The sequence below is a fragment of the Physeter macrocephalus genome, chromosome 4, assembly GCF_002837175.3.
Source record: "Physeter macrocephalus isolate SW-GA chromosome 4, ASM283717v5, whole genome shotgun sequence".
NCBI lineage: Eukaryota > Metazoa > Chordata > Mammalia > Artiodactyla > Physeteridae > Physeter > Physeter macrocephalus.
The window spans coordinates 140,234,877-140,254,384 of record NC_041217.1 but is presented as its reverse complement, the minus strand read 5'-3'; the positions used below and the strand labels follow the sequence as shown (position 1 = coordinate 140,254,384).

The following is a 19,508-nucleotide window of genomic DNA, read 5'->3' as shown; positions in this document are numbered from 1 at the left end:
TCTTGTGTTATTCTTTATGTTGTTTGTGTGTTTTAAAGATTTCATAGGAGGACAAACAAACAGCAAACTAACGGAAACCTAAACCCAAAGAGTGACCACTTAGAGTTGTGGGAGAGCCTAGCTGGTATCAGGAGATCTGAGCCTCAGTCCGGTTTGTCCCTGGATTTCATGTTCCAACGTGGCAAAGTCACTTCTCTCAGGATGAGACGCAAGAGCCTCATTCTGGAAAAGAAGGGAAAGAATCATTCTTGAACATCAGGGGAGTGGTCGCGCGAGGAACTGGCACTTGCGCTTAAGGCATGTCAGCGTCCTTTCTTTGCTTCTCCAGCTGCGGTGACCTGCAAGCTGGCACCGGAGCCGGGTCGGGGATGGGGAGAGCCATCGGTGGGGGTGGGGGCGTCGGGCGGTTACAGCTGGAGGCAGTAGGGCAAGGGGAGAGGGGGGTGCTCCGCTGCGTCCAGAGTCCAAGGACTCCGGGCAGACCCCCCAGTGAGCGAACCGAGTCCTCACCGCGGGTTGTGCCCGGGTTCTCAGCCTCCGTGGGCTTCGGTCACCGAGCTGCGCGGCCCACGACAGCGAGGGGCGTTTCTTTCCGCACCCCTGAGGACCGGGCTCCGGAGCAAGGCTGCCAGGTCTAGAGCGCATTGTTTTGAGAACCACGCAGAAGGAGCTTCCAGTTACTGTGACTCACTGGGTGCCAGGCTTCATGCTCTTCCATCTTCACTACTGCCCTAATGCAGAGAGGGAAAGGACCTGCCTGAGGTCACACCGCAGGTGATTGTAGCTTATTACTTGTATATCCTTAAGCAAGTTACTTAACCTCTCTGGGTCCAGTTTTCCTATGGGTAGAGTGGGTGCAAAATTATGTGTGTATGTGTGTATCTGGAAGACTCCATACCAAAGTATTAATAGATATTTCTACCTGGTGAGGTAATGGGTGATATTTTTTCTTTTGGTTTATCTATATTTTCTAATTTGTTGTTTTATAATAAATATGTACATATTTAATTATTTTTATTAAGAGAGTAACACTGCACAGAGTTGTGAGGACTGAAGGAGACTATGAAAAGCACAGAGCACAATTTCTAGTTCACAGCGTGCTCTCCATAAATGTGAGTTCTCCCTGCTCACTCTTCCCTCCTACACTTTCCTTCCCCTCTGGTTGGAGACTCTGGCCCCCAGACCTCAGGTTGGGAGGAAGGAGGGGTCTATTTACTAGCTGTGTGGCTTTGGATAAATCACTTGACCTCTCTGAGTCTCAGTTACCTTCCCTGCAGAATGGGAAGAAAAACACCTACCTCAAAGAAAGTTTTCAAGGACTACATGACATGCAAGATGGGAAACTGCCTGGCACATAGTAGGTCTGCAGTAAGTGTCTGTAGGAAGAAACATGACGCACATGATGAAGGAACAGGCATTAGAGTAGGTTCTAGACCAGAAGAGGTAGAAGATTTTAGCATAGATTCCAAAGAGCCCAAGGGGTCCATTGATAGAGTTCAGCATGGGAGAGGTCCATGAACTTGGATTGAAAAAGATTACATCCTTGTTTTCACTACCTCTAAGTCAAATTTAGCATTTCCTTCTATCATACATGTAAGCAACAAATCACAGTAGTATTAGCAGAACCTGTGACTTTGTCACCAATAGAAATCAGTTATTTTTGTATTGCATTACAATAGCAATATCTTGAAATACTGTTTACACTCATTCACCACCTCATTTACAATAGTTAATAGACGAATCTCTCTATCTCATTATTTAATATGTTAAAAAAGAACTAATTCACAAAATAACTATTTTGATAATGATGCTACATAATTGGTATCCTTTGTAACCCTAAGTAATTTACTTTTTGTAGTTAAAAATATTCTTCTGAATAGGGGACCATAGTCTTCATCAGACTGCCAGAGAGGACCCTTGGCTAGACAGACATGGATGGATACTAGTCCTGCCTGGGCCACTGGCTGCTTTGTGACATTGGCCTTGTTATTTCTCTCAGGGGCACGATCATCCCTGCTTGGCTCACTCCACAGGGTTGCTGGAGGAACAAATTAATTCTTGGCTGGAAAAGGGCTTTGGAAACTGTTGACAGCTTCCCAATTTTGCCAAAAGCCAGAGCAGAGTGCTTTGCACCTCACAGCTGAATCCCATGTCTCCAGGAGACCTCGATCCTTTCCACAGGACTCCACCCTTTCTCTTTGCTCTCTATCTAATAAAGAGGCCAAAGTGCACCTCCATTAGAGTAGTCATACAGTTCCCAGTTTCCAGAGATTCACAACTGAGGGGAGGAATTTTCTGGATGATAATAACAATTCCTTCCAGTTTTCATATTTGACCTTATAGTGACCCTTGAAGACACTACCCCCTCAAAACTCTTCCCTTCTCCTTCAGATGGTGATCCCTCTGTGGCCATGGTCCCTGAATTTCCCCCTTCACTGCCGTGTCCTGTGATCATCTGTCTGACTCCCCCACTGTACTGTGTTTCTCAAGGGCAGACCCAGATCTGATCTCTCTCAGGGGCCCCAGAGCCCAGGTCAAGGGCATGGCACACATCAGTATCTGAGGAGCTGACCTGGATGAAGAAAAGGAACCTGAAGCACAGAGAGGAAAAGCAGAGAAGGGGTAGAGCTAGGGCTTAAGCCCAGATCCCCTGATGCCCATGATTTATCCCATACACACTGAAAGCAAGGGATGGAGGAATTAGGGACTCCCAAGGCATCACATTAGCTATTTCCTACTCTACCTACTGCTGTGAGAAATGAGGAGGGCTAAAAATTTTGTAATCTTGAGTGAGTCCCTGCCCATCTGTACAATGGGAGGTGTCAGATTCAGTGGCTTTCAAACCTTTTTGACCTGACTCAAAATAAGAAATGCATTTTACATTGTGATCTGGACCACAGTACATAGAGACACATGTAAATGAAACAAACATTTTATGAAAGAATACTTAACTTTGCTATTTGCAGTGCGCATTTTCTATTCTATTAAATTTTTTTTTTTAATGCCAGCTGTAACTCAGTAACTGATTACATGACCCATAGGTCCTTTTCAGCCCCAACACTGTGATTGGCTGAATGGGAAGTATTGACAACTAAAGTTCAGCAGTCCCTAGTCCTGGTTCAGTGTAATTGGGCCCTACTGTGCACCTCTCAGAGCCTGGGTTTCCCCAGTGTACTCTGAGAAGACAGACAGGCAGTCTCCAAAGGCTTCATACAGTTCCTTCAGACTGTGGCTCTCTGATCCTAGTGAGAACACTGACCTTGTGATCTGGAAATGATGTGTGAGAATGGAGAGGTGTGTTGGCTTTGCTCCCTGCTGGGTGGAGTTACCATCTGGACATCCACTAGCCTCCCTTGTCCTAGGCCAGTGTGGCAGAGAGTATGAACAGGGGAGCGTGAACATGTCAGTGCATGAGTTAGCTGCTCAGGGAAAGGAAGTGGCAGGCAAGGAAGCCAGAGGGTGACAACATATAAAAGTCACTGGAAAAGAGGTGCTGCGAGAACCCCAGAAAGAGCAAGGGCTTGGGAACAAGACAGACCCACGTTAAAATCCCATGGGCTTAAGAGCCCCGGAAAATGACTTTCATTTGACCCTAAGCTCTCATTTATAAAATGAGTATGAAAATCCCTGGTTCTCTGGGTTGTTGTGAAGGTTAAGTGAGGTCGTGTACTGATCATCCCTATACTGACCCTACTGTGTGGTCCATGGCAGGTCCCCTGTCTGTGTCCTGCACTAGCCTGCGACTGTCCAGCACAGCGCCTAGCACAAGGGCGGGTGCTCAGCGCAGATGTGGAATCCAAGGCGGTGGCTTCGATTCCCGCTCTGCCACCCCGGACACGCGCTGTCTCTCTGAGAACCCAGCGCCCTAGTGCATAAACTGGGAACGTAGTGGGGCCGGTGGGGGACGCTGGCAGAGACGCGGGCGGCTCCCTCGTCCCGGCTCCCGCCCGCCTTCCCGCCGCTCTCCACGCCCTCCTCCTCCCTGCCTCTCCCTCCTCCATCTCCCCTCCTGCCGAGCCCCGTCGGCGTACCTGGTCGCCTCCCTCCGTCCTCGGGGACTCTAGGTCTCTAACCGCTGCGTGTCCGCGCCCCTCGCTGTGTCTTCCTCGTCTCTGCGTCAATCTCTGTCTCTGCTTATCTCTGCCTCTCTCCTTCCATCTTTCTCGGGTTCAGTTCTGTCTCGTCCGTCCGTCTCTCGGCGTCCGTCTGCTGCTGCGGCTTCCGCGACCACAAGTACCGCTGCGACGACCCGTAGCTTCTTCCCCTACGAGCACAGCTACATGTGGTGGCTCGGGTACTGGCCCTGGCCCTAACCCCACCTAGAACCCCACTCCAGTCTTAGCCCCCTTGCTCCAACCTCGGCCCACACACCACAACGTCAGCACCGACACCCACCCAGTCGTTACCCCCTCAGGCTCTCGCCCTGTCACCAACCCAGCTCCCCCTGCGGCCGCTTCTCCGCTCCATTCCCCCATTTTGACCCAACCATTATTCATATCCATCCTTGAACCTCATACCAACTCCACCCTGAAAAACCTTCACTTCATCCCCCACCCTCAACCCAACCTCAAGTTACATAACAAGCCCCAGCCTAACAGCAAACTCCCATCTTGCAGCCTTCACAGGATACCCAGACTCCTCCCTTATCCAAGTACCCACCAGGGTCCCCTCCCTAATGCCATCATCAGCCTCATCCCTGACCTTACCCACTCCCCAGTACTTACTCTATCAGCAGCCCTAACCTCCGCCTCAGTCCTCCCTGCAACCCCACCTCAGCTCTCCTTACCCACCCCAACTCCAAACATTATCTAGACCTACATTCAAACCTCACTCTCAAGCCTTAATACCTCACCTGATGCTACACCCCAACTCAACTCGAGCCTCAGCCCAACCTCAATTCTTTTGTTCCTCCTCAAATTTAGTCATTCTTTCCGCTACCCCTTCCTGAGACCTTAGCAACGCCAGACCCTGTGGTGAGTTCTGAGCTAAGGCAGAAGACCAAAGACTCAGAGTTGCCTCCAAATTCATAATGAGACAATGACATAATGCCACAGCAGAAGCCAGATCAGTGTAATTTGGGTGAATCCCGGGACACCACAGGACCTCAGTTTCCCCACTAGTTCAGAGAAGCAGGTGGTTAGGCCAGAGCTGACATTCCTGGAACCTAAGTGTGGGACTGAGAGGGCAACAGGTCTCAATCTCTGTGGGTCTCCAAAGGCCTCACCCAGAGAATAGGACCTGACCCTGAGCCTGCTCTGGGAAACAGGCATCAACGAAAATGGAGTGGGCTGCCTCAGTAGACAGTGATCTTCCTGTCTCTGGAGGTATGTGACCAGAGGCTGTATGTCTGCTGGGCGGGAAAGGACAGTCTGCCTCTAAAACCTCTCTGAGCCTCTGTCTTTTCATCTATCAGATGGGGAGGATGATTTCTGACTAGGGCAAGGACCAAATGAGATCAAGAGGTAAAATCAACTTGGCATATGCCACTAACAATTACAGATATTATTGGTTTTCTAGACTGCTCAATCTGTAATTCCAAAGGATTTTCAGATGGCCAGGTTTTCAGATCCTGCACATTTGGCTGCTGTCACCTGGGGAATTATATTCATGTATTCTCTGTTCATCCATATTTTCATTCATTCATTATAGCCTTTGCTTTGTGCCAGGTGCTAGGCTAGGCACTGGAGACACAGAAGTCAATGAATCCCTCTCGGAGAGCTCACAGTCCATTTAAAGAGATATGAGATGCATCTAAAATACAACAGTGGAGTATTTGTTGAAGACCCACTGTGTACTTAGTACTGAGCTGAGTATTGAAATATGACAGTGCTGACCTCCCTTTGAGGTATGGAAGCAGTGTGGAGCTTTGGGGCTGGTTAGAACCTGGTCCAAACTTTGGCTCTGTCCCTTATTAGCTATGTGAATTTGGGCAAATTATCTCCGAGTCTCTTTTGTCGTCTTTAAAATGACAATAGTAATACCTGTCTCATGGAATTATTGTGAGGATTAAGTGCAATAATGCATGTGAAAGTGACTAGTGCATATAGTAGGTGCTCAGTAAAAGGGAGTTCCCTTTCCCTGGTTCATGGGTGGGGAAAGTGAAGCTCAGAATATGAAAGTGAATTGTCCAAGATCTTCCAGCAATGTCATGGTACACTGAGATTTAAAGAACATTACCTAACACCATCCAAGGGCTAGATGCATTCACACATTCACAACCCTGGCACATCTTCTCTCCATCTTACAGATGAGAAACTTGAAAGAGGTTAAGTTACTGTCTTAGAGTACCCCAGTGAGAGGAAGTGGCAGAACTGGGATGAAAACTCAGGCCTGTCTGGTCCCAAGCCCAGGCTTGACCTGCTGCACAAATGTCTAAACCTAGCCTGGCTCTCATAACCTGCTCTACTCAGATCACTTGAAAAGATACTCACTGACCCTCTGCTGTCTTCTGGACTCTGTTGTAGCACTTGGAGACAGAGAGATGAGTAAACTCCTCAGCAAGCAGCCAGAATCCCATCCTACTACTACCACCCCCTTCCCTATACACCCCTTGTGGTCCCTCTCCTTGCCTTGGACCCTCTTGAGACATAGAGTGCTTTAGTGGCTCCGACAGTGAGCTAGAGGGTTGGATGGGGTGATCTCTGAGGTCACATTGCATGTTGTGTGCTTCCATTCTATGACCCCAAGGGCAGCTGAAAGGTTCTAGCCTGCAGGGCTGACTCTTCCTAGGCATGGCTATAATATGGTTCATAAACATCACAGACAATTGCAAAGTGGAGGAGGGGAACTGGGGTCCTCAGGACATTAGGTGATCAGTATACTCCAAACCCTGAAACAACCCTTCTGGCATGGGATGTCAGAGCCCCACCATTGCAGGGTGGAGAGACCTTGTTTTGTTCTGGACTCCATTTGGCCCTTTTCATGAAAGCTGGCCCTTAAAAACATGAAAATCAGCAGGTAAACACTGTTCCTTGGATAGAGCTCAAGAAGAATTTGTGTCTTTAAAAGCATGTCTCAGGACTTCCCTAGTGGCACAGTGGTTAAGAATCCGCCTGCCAATGCAGGGGACACGGGTTCAAGCCCCTAGTGGCACAGTGGTTAAGAATCCGCCTGCCAATGCAGGGGACACAGGTTCAAGCCCTGGTCCAGGAAGATCCCACATGCCGCGGAGCAACTAAGCCCATGTGCCACAACTACTGAGCCTGTGCTCTAGAGCCCGTGAGCCACAACTACTGAAGCCCGCACGCCTAGAGCCCGTGCTCTGCAACGAGAGAAGCCACTGCAACGAGAAGCCCACGCACCGCATCAAAGAGTAGCCCTCGCTTGCCGCAACCAGAGAAAGCCCATGTGCAACAATGAAGACCCAACGCAGCCAAAAATAAAGCAACCAGAGAAAGCCCTCGTGCAACAATGAAGACCCAATGCAGCCAAAAATAAATAAATAAAATAATATTTTAAAAAAAGCATGTCTCAGGAAATGAAGACTCCCTGTGGAGAAGCAGCTGGTGCTATCACATGTCTGGCAGACTTTCCAAACATCCTTTATCAGTAGTTCTGTTTTTTACCATGATGTGAGCCAAAGGCAGCAGGCTTGCTGGAGGGCAGAACTGGTGGTCAGGCACTCTATATACACTATCTCATTTAATCTTTATGGACACTTGGTGATATAGTAACATTTATGAATGAAGAAAATGAAGCTCAAAAGGTGAAGGATTTTTCAGCTTATATGTGAGAGAACCAGGATTCACACTTAGAACTGACTCAAAAACCCTAACAAATGTTAGACCATCCCTCCAGTTCTTTCCTAGAAGTCACAGTGGGTTACCTATCTTTCAGAGTCATAGATCTGTGAAATCCTAGAAGGCTGGCAGCTCTTCAATCCAATTTTCCACCATAGGCAGGAATCTCTAACTTCATTGAAAGGTGGATTCATCCAGGTCTTGTGCAAACCTGTCCGACAGTAGGAAACTTACCACCTCTTGAGGCAGTACCTGCACCATGGGAAAACTCTGATCATTTGAGTTCATCTTATACTGAGTACAGATTTTCCCCCTTGGACCCTCCCTTGTTGTTCCCAGCTCTGTCCTTGGGAGCTTGTTCCTCCGTTCCCAGACAGACCATCAGAGCAGTGCCCACTACCTGACTGACCGCTGATCTGGAATATATCCCCCCCCAGTTTTCTCACCCACTCCTCAAAGGATCCTACTTTTACAGGGCTTTTTCCAGCTAGGTGCCCATGGATGTCCCTTGTAAAGGGTGTGGTCCCAACCTGAGCACGAGTCTTCCAGATAACAGCCTTATAAACAGTGAGTATATCTCAAGAAAGGAAATAATACTTAGCTAAATACTAAACTAAAAAGTAGTAAACTAGTACTAAAGAACTAAAAAGTACTATATGCTCAATGTGGAAAATGTGGAAAGGACAGGAGAAACAAAAAAGGAAAGCAACCGTGAGAAATCCAGTGTCTTAGCTTGGGCTCCCCAGAAGACTTGGAAACAAGGATTTGAGGGCAAGTAGTTTAAATGACAAGCAATCCTAGAACATACTGGTACAGGGTGGGGAAGTGAGATGGGAAAGGGAAGGAGCTAATGATGGTGTTACCAAGCAAGTCACCACCAAGGGCCATCAGAGCTTAAACTGCTGAACTCTGCCAGCCAGTGTGGAACATACTCTCAGAGTCATCCCATCTGAGGGCCAGGAAGCTGGGTATTTACATACCAATTTCTTTCAGTCATTGGCTGTGTGCTGGTGGGAGAAGGGAGGCATTAACTTTCCTGTACTTTTGACCTGTTCAACGTGCAGACAGAGACTGTTCTGGGCCCAAGAAAGCCCTCAGACAGAGATACATTTGCGGGCTTTTGAAAGCCTGGCCAGAATATTCCACAACTGTAAGACCCAATGGGACACAGACAGGACACCCACAGCCTGTGCTACTCCCAGAGACAGCCTGTTAGCATTTTAGTGTATTTACATCCAACCTTACCTATGTTATGTTATGCATGTATATGTTATGTTTATTTAAGTTAGGACTACACTATATAGTTAGTAGTGGGTCCTGCTTTTTTCACTTAACATTATCTCATCAGAATTTATCCTTGATCTTAAATATTATTTGAAAACATGTTTTTAATGGCTCTATACTATTCCACTGCAGGGATATCCAATAATTTATTTAGCCTTGGGAAAACAGACTCTCCAAAGCTCTAAGGTGTTTCTGTTTAGTGGAAGTTAGCCATCAGCTAGCTGGGAGTGAAATCCAACAGAAATGGCAAAGGCAGGAATCTGAGGCTGGGGTTAGGGCTGGGGGTGGTGGGCAGAAAAGCTGCAGGAATCACAGGCAGAAAGGGCACACAAACAATCCTGTGCTACTTATTGGGAAAACATCCCACAGTGTTTGACACAAAGTAGGTACTCAATAATAGTTACTAAGTGCCTACTATGTGCTGGAGCTTGTACAAGGAGAGAACAAAGCCAGTTAAACATGGTCTCAGTCTCCCTACAAAGAACACATGAGGAATATGTTGAACTTCTATGCACCAAGAATATTACATATATCATTCATCCTACCACCTGTGAGGTGCTGTGTTTTTTTTTTTGTTTTTTTTTTTGCGTTACGCGGGCCTCTCACTGTTGTGGCCTCTCCCGTAGCGGAGCACAGGCTCCGGACGCACAGGCTCAGCGGCCATGGCTCACGGGCCCAGCCGCTCCGCGGCATGTGGGATCTTCCCGGACCGGGGCACAAACCCGTGTCCCCTGCATCGGCAGGCTGACTCTCAACCACTGCGCCACCAGGGAAGCCCGAGGTGCTGTGTTTTGATCAATCTCACTTTTCAGACAAAGAAGCTGAGGCTCAAAAGGCTAAGTAATTTCATCAAGATCTCACATCGAGTTAGGTACAGACCTGGGTCCTAAACCAGGTGAGTCTGGAAGAGTTCCAAAGCTCTTTGTTGTTTCCCTGCCACATTGGGCTGCCTGACCAAGTAGGAAGTGCTAAAGGCCCAGAGTAGGTGTCCTGGCTGGGTGGGCCTGGCCTGGAAGAAGAAAGGAGAGAGAAAGAGGACCAAGGAAAGCATTGAGGAGGAGACATTTGAGATGGGACTTCAAGGACAGGTGAAATTCTGATGTGAGGAGATGACGGGAGAGATCATGTGAAACAGGAAAGACAGTGGCCCCCCAAAATAAGCCAGAAGGTCTGGAGACCAGGTGACCAAGGCCTGACTTGGGGCAGAGGTAGTGAGGTTGTGGAGTGAGGGACCAGCAGCAGGGAGGTGTTCTAGACGTGGAGTCCACACTGGTGTGATGACCCACTAGAGACTGGGTCAGAAATTACCTTGAGGCTGGAAGGACAGCGGGTATTGAACTAAGGCCTGCTATGTGTCTTGATTTTTGATAAATTTATTTATTTTTGGCTGCGCTGGGTCTTTGTTGCTGCGTGCGGGCTCTCTCTAGTTGCGGCGAGCAGGGGCTACTCTTCGTTGCAGTCTGCAGGCTTCTCATTGCGGTGGCTTCTCTTGTTGAGGAGCATGGGCTCCAGGCACGCGGGCCTCAGTAGTTGTGACACACGGGCTCAGTAGTTGTGGCTCGCGGGCTCTAGAGTGCAGGCTCAGTAGTTGTAGCGCACGGGCTTAATTGCTCTGCGGCATGTGGGATCTTCCTGGACCAGAGCTTGAACCAGTGTCCCCTGCATTGGCAGGCGGATTCTTAACCACTGCGCCACCAGGGAAGCCCCTTGATATTAAAGAAACAACAGTGTGGGGAGGGCTCTTTAAGATCATCTCTAGCTTCCTGGGGTGGGAGCAGGTTGAGGAAAGGAGAGGAGAAGAAAGGGAACACATACTGAGTCCCAACTACATGGTGACACTGAGCCATGTCAAGTTATGTATGTGGTGAGTACTGGCCACATAGTTGATGCTCTTTCCCATGCTTAGGCCCAGAAAGCCTGTTTAAGGCAAGGAGAGACAGAACAAAAGTTAATGTCGGCTGATTCCTATAACACCTACAATACTTCTCTTATAACATGCTGCTTTCCAAGTCCTTTCCTGACCCTCTGCTCCCTTATGGTTTTCTCTCCCCAGTATTGGTGCTCTCGTGGACCTGTCCATAGCAGCAGTGGTCCCCCCCGGCCTTCATTGTCACCGCCTGTGTGCTTTGTTACCTATTCATCAGCTCAAAACCCTACACAAAGTTGGACCCAGGATTAAGCTTACAGACTACAGGTAAGAAAGAGGTCACATGATTTCCTTGTATTCAGCAGGTTAGCACCTTTGCAGAAGGGAGATATTTAGAAATGATGTTTGGAACATTTGCCTCAAAAATGATTCTGGAATATTCTGAAGCAGCAACACATTTCTCAGGAGGTTCATGATATGAACATTTCCATCCCAAACTCTTCCATGTGCTCATTGTTAATCAAAATAATTTGATTATCGTCAGCATCCTATTTGTTACAGGAAGATGTTATTAAACATCCTACAATATATAGGACAGCACCCTACAATAAAGAATTATCTGAATGATAATTCAGAATGTCAATAGTGCTGATGTTGTGAAACCCTAGAATAGCAAGAGACTCCAGAAACAGACTAATTAAAGAATATAATAACTTGAATAAAATGTTTAATTTTTAAAATAAGGGAAATACTGGCAAATTTGCCTACATCAAATACAAATAGACATCAAATACAAATAATACAAAAGATACCATACATAAAGTTAAAAAACAAGTGGTGGACTGCAAAGATATAAATACACACACACGGTCAATCCTAATTATTTGCAGATTCCATACTTGTGAATTTGCCTGCTTGCTAGAATTAATTTGTAACCTCAAAAATCAATACTTTCAGTGTTTTTGAGGTCATGTGCAGATGTGGATGTGCACAGAGCAACAAAAAATTTGAGTTGCCCTATCACACACATTCTCAGCTGAGGTTGAACAAGGAAGGCCATGCTCTGCCTTCTTGTTTCTGTTTTTATACAGTAAACAAGTGTCCTTTTCGTGGTATATTTAGGGCCACATTTTTGCATTTTTATGATTTTTGTTGGCGGTTTCACTGTTGAAAATGACCCCCAAATTAATGCTGAAGTTCTGTCTAGTATTCCTCAGCACAAGGCTGTCATGTGCCTTATGGAAAAAATACATGTATTCAGTACACTTTGCTCAGACAGGAGGTATAGTGCTGTTGGCCATGAGTTAAATGTTAATGAATTAGCAATATATATTAAATAAGGGGTTTTTAAACAGAAACACACACAAAACAAAGTTATATATTGACTGACTCACAAAAATGTGACCAGAGGCTCACAGGAGCCTAACTTTGTATTTCCCCAAGGAGCAATAATTCAGTATTCGCTAATTCAGTGTTTGTGGTGACTTTTTAGAACATGACTACAATGACTAATGAGAATCAACTGTATCTAAAATAGAGACAGGGGCTTCCCTGGTGGCGCAGTGGTTGAGAGTCCGCCTGCCGATGCAGGGGACACGGGTTCGTGCCCCGGTCCGGGAAGATCCCACATGCTGCAGAGCGGCGGCGCCCGTGAGCCATGGCCGCTGAGCCTGCACGTCCGGAGCCTGTGCTCTGCAACGAGAGAGGCCACAGCAGTGAGAGGCCCGTGTACTGCAAAAAAAATAAATAAATAAAAAATAAATAAATAAAATAAAATAAAATAAAGACAGGATTGATATCCAGAATACATAAGCATGTCTTTAAACATGCTTATGTGAGAAAAACATAAGTGAGAAAAGTGAGAAAGTGAGAAAAACATAATCCACTAAAAGATACAAATGCCCAACACATGAAAAGATGCTCAACCTTACTAATAATCAGGAGAATGCAATTTAAGAATGACATACCTTTTTAAAAATGATAACATTGGCAAAAATCCAAAAATGGATCACATTAATAGTGAGAAGTTTACATGGGGGGAATGGATACTCTCATATACCACTGATAAGAATAAATTGGTAAAACCACTTTGTAGAGCAATTTGGCACTATCCATTTAAACTAAAAATGTACATACCCTATAACTCAGTAATTCCACTTTTCTAATTATCTGCCTTAGAGATATAGTTGCACTAGGAGAGGACTTGTAAAGATGGATTCCATGACAGCTTGTCACACTGGAAACAAACTAAATGTCCATCAGTAGAGGAATAATAAAATATGATACTGCAGTTAAAAGGAATGAATTAGCTCTAAATAGACCATCTCATTTGCTCTTCACAATAACCAGGCAGAGTACAGAACTTATTACTATCCATTTTACAGATCAGGAAACCAAGGCCTCAGTCACCTAGTGAGTGAGTGACAGAGCCAACTCCACCTCCACCTTCCTTCCTCTGCTTATCCCTGTGCTGAGAAAGGGAAGTCCCTACTTTATGCCAGATACCATTTGAAACTTTACATGCACTATCTTGTCTAATTTTCCAAACTACCCCAGTGAGGTAGGTGTTATTATCACCCATGTTACAGATGTGAAAACCAGGTTCCAGAGAGGTCAGATGACTTGCCCAAGGGGTCACAGTTTGTAAATTGCAGAGCTGGAATTCAAATATGTGTGTTTTTCTGCCTCCAAAGTCCTACTCTTTCTACCTCACCAGGCCAGGTGTGTGGGGTGCTCCTGCTTGTGCCCTGCTCCCCTCATCTCTCCCCACCCTATGCCGTGTAGCCTTTCTAACTCAAGGGAACACAGTTCACCTGTCCATCGGTCCTGTGAATGAAAACCACCCTCCTACTTTTCACTGCTCAGCCACCAGCTGGATTATTCAATTATTCAGTCACCAGGGTTTGACACAGCTTGTGTTCTTGCTATTTGCTTCTTATTTTTCAGATGGAAAATGTATTTCCTGACTGTTCACTAAATGACAGTTTTTGGCTCTCTCTGCCTTTTGCCCAAACTCAGCTCTTAGCACCTTCCTTTTTTCTTCATTAAGTGCTGTCCTCTCCTTCCTCTGAACCCACAGCATCAACCCAGGAGCCTCTTGTCCCTCCTGCATCTGAGACGTTTACAGGCTGCTACCTTACACTCATCAGAGCTTGCCCCCTTACACAGGCTTTCATCTCTTTCCATCTCCTTCTCTGGTAGGACATGTAGAGAGATCATTAGCCCCATTTTACAGGAGAGGAAATCAAGGCTCAGCCAAGGGAAGTGAATGGCCAAGTCTACAGAGCTGGTGAGCATGTACTGCTGGGATGTCAACCTCGATCTCCCGACTCTAAAGTCCACACTCATTGCACGTGGTACCTGGGGTCCTGATCTCTGAGTCTGGGGGCAAGGACGGGATGGGGAGTTCCTTGGCAAGAGCAGAGTAGAAATAGAACAGAGCTTCTGAAAATAGGCTCCTTCTGTTGCCCAGATATTCTGTACTGTCCCATTACCCCCACCCTACCCCATCCCTCAAACTTGGGATGCAACAAAGACCGTAAACTTTTTTATTCTTGTACTTTGTGAGGAACTAGGTTGATCAGAAGGCTGACCAAGCTTCTACGTTTGTGCTAGGCACTATGCCAAGGACTTTAAACATATTATCCCATTTAACCCGTTCAACTACTCTACCAGGTGGTTATTATCAATCCTATTTTACAGATGAGGTGAGTGAGGTAAGTGTGGAATTGATATTCCAACCTAGGTACCTTTAATAAGAGACAAAAAGTGGGGCGGGGGAAAGAAAGATAAGAGTTCAGCTCTCATCCTCTGAAAAGTGTTGGTGGGGATATCATTAATCAGCCATTCTCACTAATTCATAGGGCTCCTAGAAATCAAGTCTGATGTTCTCACTGTATCAATGGGTTGCTGAGGCCCAGAAAGGGACGTTCATGTGCCCAAGGTCACCCAGGCAACTGGCCAAGCCTTTGCCTCCTGGGCCAAAGATATTTTCCTGTAGCAGGCCCTCTTACCTTCCAGGAAGGGTTCCACTTCCTCAGAGCGCACTGCTTTTTAATTAACCACACTTGGGGAGGTAGTACCTATGACCCAATCAAGCCTCAGTGATGGGTCAGTCTTGACTCATCTCCAAGCAGGGAGAGAATCTGAGAACTCCTTTCCTGGCTGGTCACTACAGGCTAAGACCTCAGGTAATGGGGGGACTGGCCGAAAGGTCCCTGGAGAAAGGTGAGAAAGCACAACCCTGGGCTGGGGTGTCAGAGAACCTGGCTCTAATCCTGGCTTTGTCACTCTCATTGTGTGGCCTTAGGCAAGTCACTTCTCTCTGGGCCTCAGTTTACTCTGTAAAATGTGTACAATAATACCCACTAAGAAAGCTGTAAACCTGGAGGTGATGCTTACATAGGAGCTACTTAGTCTCTGATACCTGATAGACTTTTAACAATGAGTAACCCTCATTTTTATTATTATTAGGCACTTAGATTTTTACATGTTAGTCTCCTCAACCTGTCTGTTAATATCTCGAATATAGGAACCATGTCTTAAGTGCCTTTGTATCCCCAGCACGTAACAGAGTTCCTAACCTATACTAAGGGTATGCTTGCTCTGTTGAAAGAGCCCAAGCTTTGGAATCAAGCAGAATGGAAAGTGTATCCTGGATCCAATACTTAATACCTGTGTCAGTGCTAACCTTCTGTCTGGGCCTCAGTTATTTATCTATAACATGGAATAATAACACCCACGTCAGAGAGTTGTTAGGAGAATCAGATAAGATTGTTGTACCAGCGTTTTTTAGCCAAACATGGATCTTATTGTAACTTGAAAATTGAACTTTTTATATTTGCCTTTAGGCATCCTCTCCAAGTGCCTCTTGGCTAGCACCTTTATAACATAGAACTCCCTCCCCCAGGCTTCAGGCACCACTGAGGGACTTTAGTAACTTTCATTATATATTAGCCAGAGGAAGAGGCAGAAATATATATGTGTACTCAAGAGTTGGACCATTGCCTATTCTGCTGGTTTGCCTGGAAGGGAATTGAAGGGTTGTGGAACTGAAGGCCCTGGGATACATATGTGAGGGAATCCATGGGATCTGGGAAAGTTAATCGTATGAAAAAGACATGCTGGGTCCACAAGTTCAGTATGAACCTGCATTGTGATGTATCTGCCATAAAAGGGTGAGTGGAAGCTCAGATTACATTAACAGAATTATAGAGTCTGGAAGCAAGAGAATGATGGTCCTTCTTTACTCCCAGTTGAATAGAATGCATCAGCTGTCACAGCTCAGAGGTAACATTTTAGCATCCACTCCAGAGGTTCCCAACTTTGGGTTCCAAATATATTACCCAAGGGTCCCCAAATATAGCAATGAGGATTCTTGAGCAATTTCCAATATTTCAAAGGTTTTACTGGGACCAAGTTTCTTTGTTTTGAGCTAGAATTATATTAGTCCAAGGAGGGTAATTAGCACAGGCTCTTTCCTGCTAATCAGAACTGTTTAATAGTAAATGGGAGGCGGGGAGCTAGTACCTAATAAAGGCAGTCTATTATACAGACAGAATCCTTTACAATTTGGAATTCCAGGGAAAAGAAAGAGAAAAACAAGACCAGCCCTACTTTCTACCCCATTTTATAGAATAGTAACTGAGATCCAGAGAGGAGAAGTTAGCCCAAAGTAGCACAATGATTTAATATCAGAATGAGGATCTGAGCCAAGGTTTTATAGCTCCTAGAAGCCCAAGGATTCCCCCTGAGCCCTGACTGCCTGCTGCTCAGAGACCCACAATTTCAGAGGAACTTTGACCAATCAGAAGGTGATCAGAGGCAGGTGACCAGCTTGGTCTGAGAACCAGATTATGTGAGTATCAGCTGAAGAGCTGGAGACATTTGGCCTCAAGCAAAGGAGTCTCAGGGTTCACAGCCTAGGACCTGCAGTCTCTGCAAGGCTACCCTGGGGCACGAGGAAGAGACATTTTGAGAGAAGCCAGAGAACAGGTTAGGATCAGTGGGGGAAGCCATAGGAAGGCAGATGTTGATTCAATAAAGCTGGGTCTTTCTTAGAATAAGACCTGAAATACTTTTGTAAAGCCACCCTCATCACCGTGGGTCGTATTTAGTTCATCAATTGTAACTCTTGGTTTAAAAAAAAAAAGAGCACCCCCAAGCCTGGAAGGTAACCAGGAAAAGGCTAAATGTGGGATTCAGTGAAAGAGATTCTTGCATTGAATAGAAGATTGAACTAAATCCCTGTACCAAATGGAATGCCTTAAAATGCAAGCTTAAATAACAAAGGATCCCAAAGAATCTGCAAAACAGACACAGAGAGAGGCACAAAACAACCTCCTAGACCTAATAAGTGCATTTAGCATTTTCATAGTATGTAAGGTCAGACCCAAACATCAATTGTATTTATATATACCAGCAACAAACAACTGGAGACCAAAATTTTAAATATAATATCATCTGTAGTCACTCCGAAAAAAATGAAATACTCTGGTATAAAACTAACAAAACATGTACAGGAGCTATACGATAAAAAATACAAAATGCTAATGAAGAAAAGCAAAGAAGACTTAAATAAATGGAGCTAGAACACATATTAAAGCCACAATGAGATACCACTTCTCATCTATCAGAACCCTAAAGTAAAAACACTGACAATCCAAAGTGAGGACATGGAACAACTGGATCTCTTATATACTTCTAGTGGGAATTAGAATGGTATAGCCACTTCAGAAGACAGTTTGGTGTTTTCATAAAGTTAAACATTCTTACTATATGTATTAGTTTCCTATGGCCACTGTAACAAATTACCACAAACTTGGTGGCTTAACATAATAGACATGTATTCTCTCACAGTTCTGGGGGCCAGAAATTCAAAATCAGTTTTGCTGGGCTGAAATCAAAGGTTCCATGGGTGAATCTGTTCCTTACCTCTTCCAGTTTCTGGTGACTGCCAGCATTCCTTTGCTTGTAGCTGTATCACTCCAATCTCTACCTCTGTCTTTACATCACTGTCTGTGAGTGTCTATCTCCCTCTGCTTTTCTCTCTCTTTTTAAAAAATATTTATTTATTTATTTGGTTGCGCCGGGTCTTAGATGCAGCTCGCAGGCTCCTTAGTTGTGGCTCATGGGCTCCTTAGTTGTGGCATGCATGTGGGATCTAGTTCCCTGACTAGGGATCAAACCCTGGCCCCCCTGCATTGGGAGTGTGGAGTCTTATCCACTGCACCACCAGGGAAATCCCTGCCTTTCTCTTATAAGGGCACTTGTGGTGGCATTTAGGGTCCATCCAGATAATTGAGGATAATCTCATCTCAAAAGCCTTAATTTCATCTCATCTGCAAAAACCATATAAGGTAACATTCACAGATTCCAGAGATTGGGACCTGATATCTTTGAGGGTCACCATTCAATCCACTATACCATACAAAACAGCAATCACACTCCTAAGTGGTCCTAGAGAAATGAAAATGTATGTCTGCACAAAAACCTATATACAGATGTTCATAACGAACGGTCAATACACATAACAACTTGAGTATATTGCAAGGGTATTAAACAGAGTGAAAAAAGCCAATCTCAAAAGTTGTACACTGCATAATTCCATCTATGTAACACTTCTTAAATGACAAAATTATAGTGTGGAGAAGGGGTTAGTGGTTACCAGAGTTAGGTTTAGGAGAAAGGTATGACTGTAAAGGGGTAGCATGAGAAGGTTTCTTTGTAGTGATGGAACAGTCCTTAATCCTGATTGTGGTAGTGATTATATAAATCTACACATGTGATAAGCTTTCATAGTACTATATACCAAAAAAAAAGTCCGTATAAAAATGGATAAAATTGAATAGGATCTGTAGTTTAGTCAATTGTACTATGTCAATGGCAGTCTCCTAGTTTTGAAATTACTCCATGGTTATGTAAGATGTTATCATTGGGGAAAGCTAGGTGAAGGGTACAATGGAACTCTCTACTATTTTTGTAACTTTTTGTGAGCCTTAAATTATTAAAAATAGAAAGTTCAAAACAAAACAAAACAAAAAAGGAATTTTTTGGCTCTGTAGATGAGAAGTCCAAAAGTAGGATGAGTTTTAGGAATGGTTTCAATAGAAGTTCACAATGTCCTCATGCTTGTGGCTTTGTCCTCTGAGATTCTCTGAGCTCTGCCCTCTATCTTGTGTTGGCTTTTTCCGCAGACTGATTTTTCCCATGGTAGTAAGTTGGCTGCCAGCAGTCCCTGGGACTGTGTGCTTTTTGTTCCCATCTAGCCAGGAGGAGAAAGAGGGAGCTATCTCTTCCTTCAACCAGGAGGAAAAAAAAGGCCTGAGCTCTACCCTGATTGGACTACCTCAGGTCCTGTGCCCACCCTAAACCAATCACTGAACCCAGGGAAATGCTATGCACTGATTTCTCATCCCTGTAGCAAAGGAACAGGACTACTTGATGGGCTGGGATCAATCAGCCCCCGCTGCTGGAGCTGAGATGATGGGGCCAATCCTACCCAAACATTATTGCTATTACTGGGTGGAAAGAGGCGGAATGGATGTTGTGTAGCCAACTCCAATGTCCCATACAGACTCCTTTTTTTTTTTTTTTTTTTTTTTTTTTTTAATTTATTT

General features: G+C 45.2%; 1 protein-coding gene across 1 annotated transcript in view; it reads left to right on the top strand.

The window, feature by feature from the left end:
* Positions 1 to 1,390: 1,390 nt before the first annotated feature.
* Positions 1,391 to 19,508, top strand: part of SHISAL2A (shisa like 2A) — a 20,628-nt gene continuing 2,510 nt past the window's right edge. Inside the window, 5 exon segments of the mRNA XM_007131070.3 lie at positions 1,391 to 1,422; positions 4,174 to 4,251; positions 4,253 to 4,294; positions 11,077 to 11,116; positions 11,118 to 11,217. Of these exon segments, the coding sequence (XP_007131132.3) occupies positions 1,391 to 1,422; positions 4,174 to 4,251; positions 4,253 to 4,294; positions 11,077 to 11,116; positions 11,118 to 11,217 (292 nt within the window).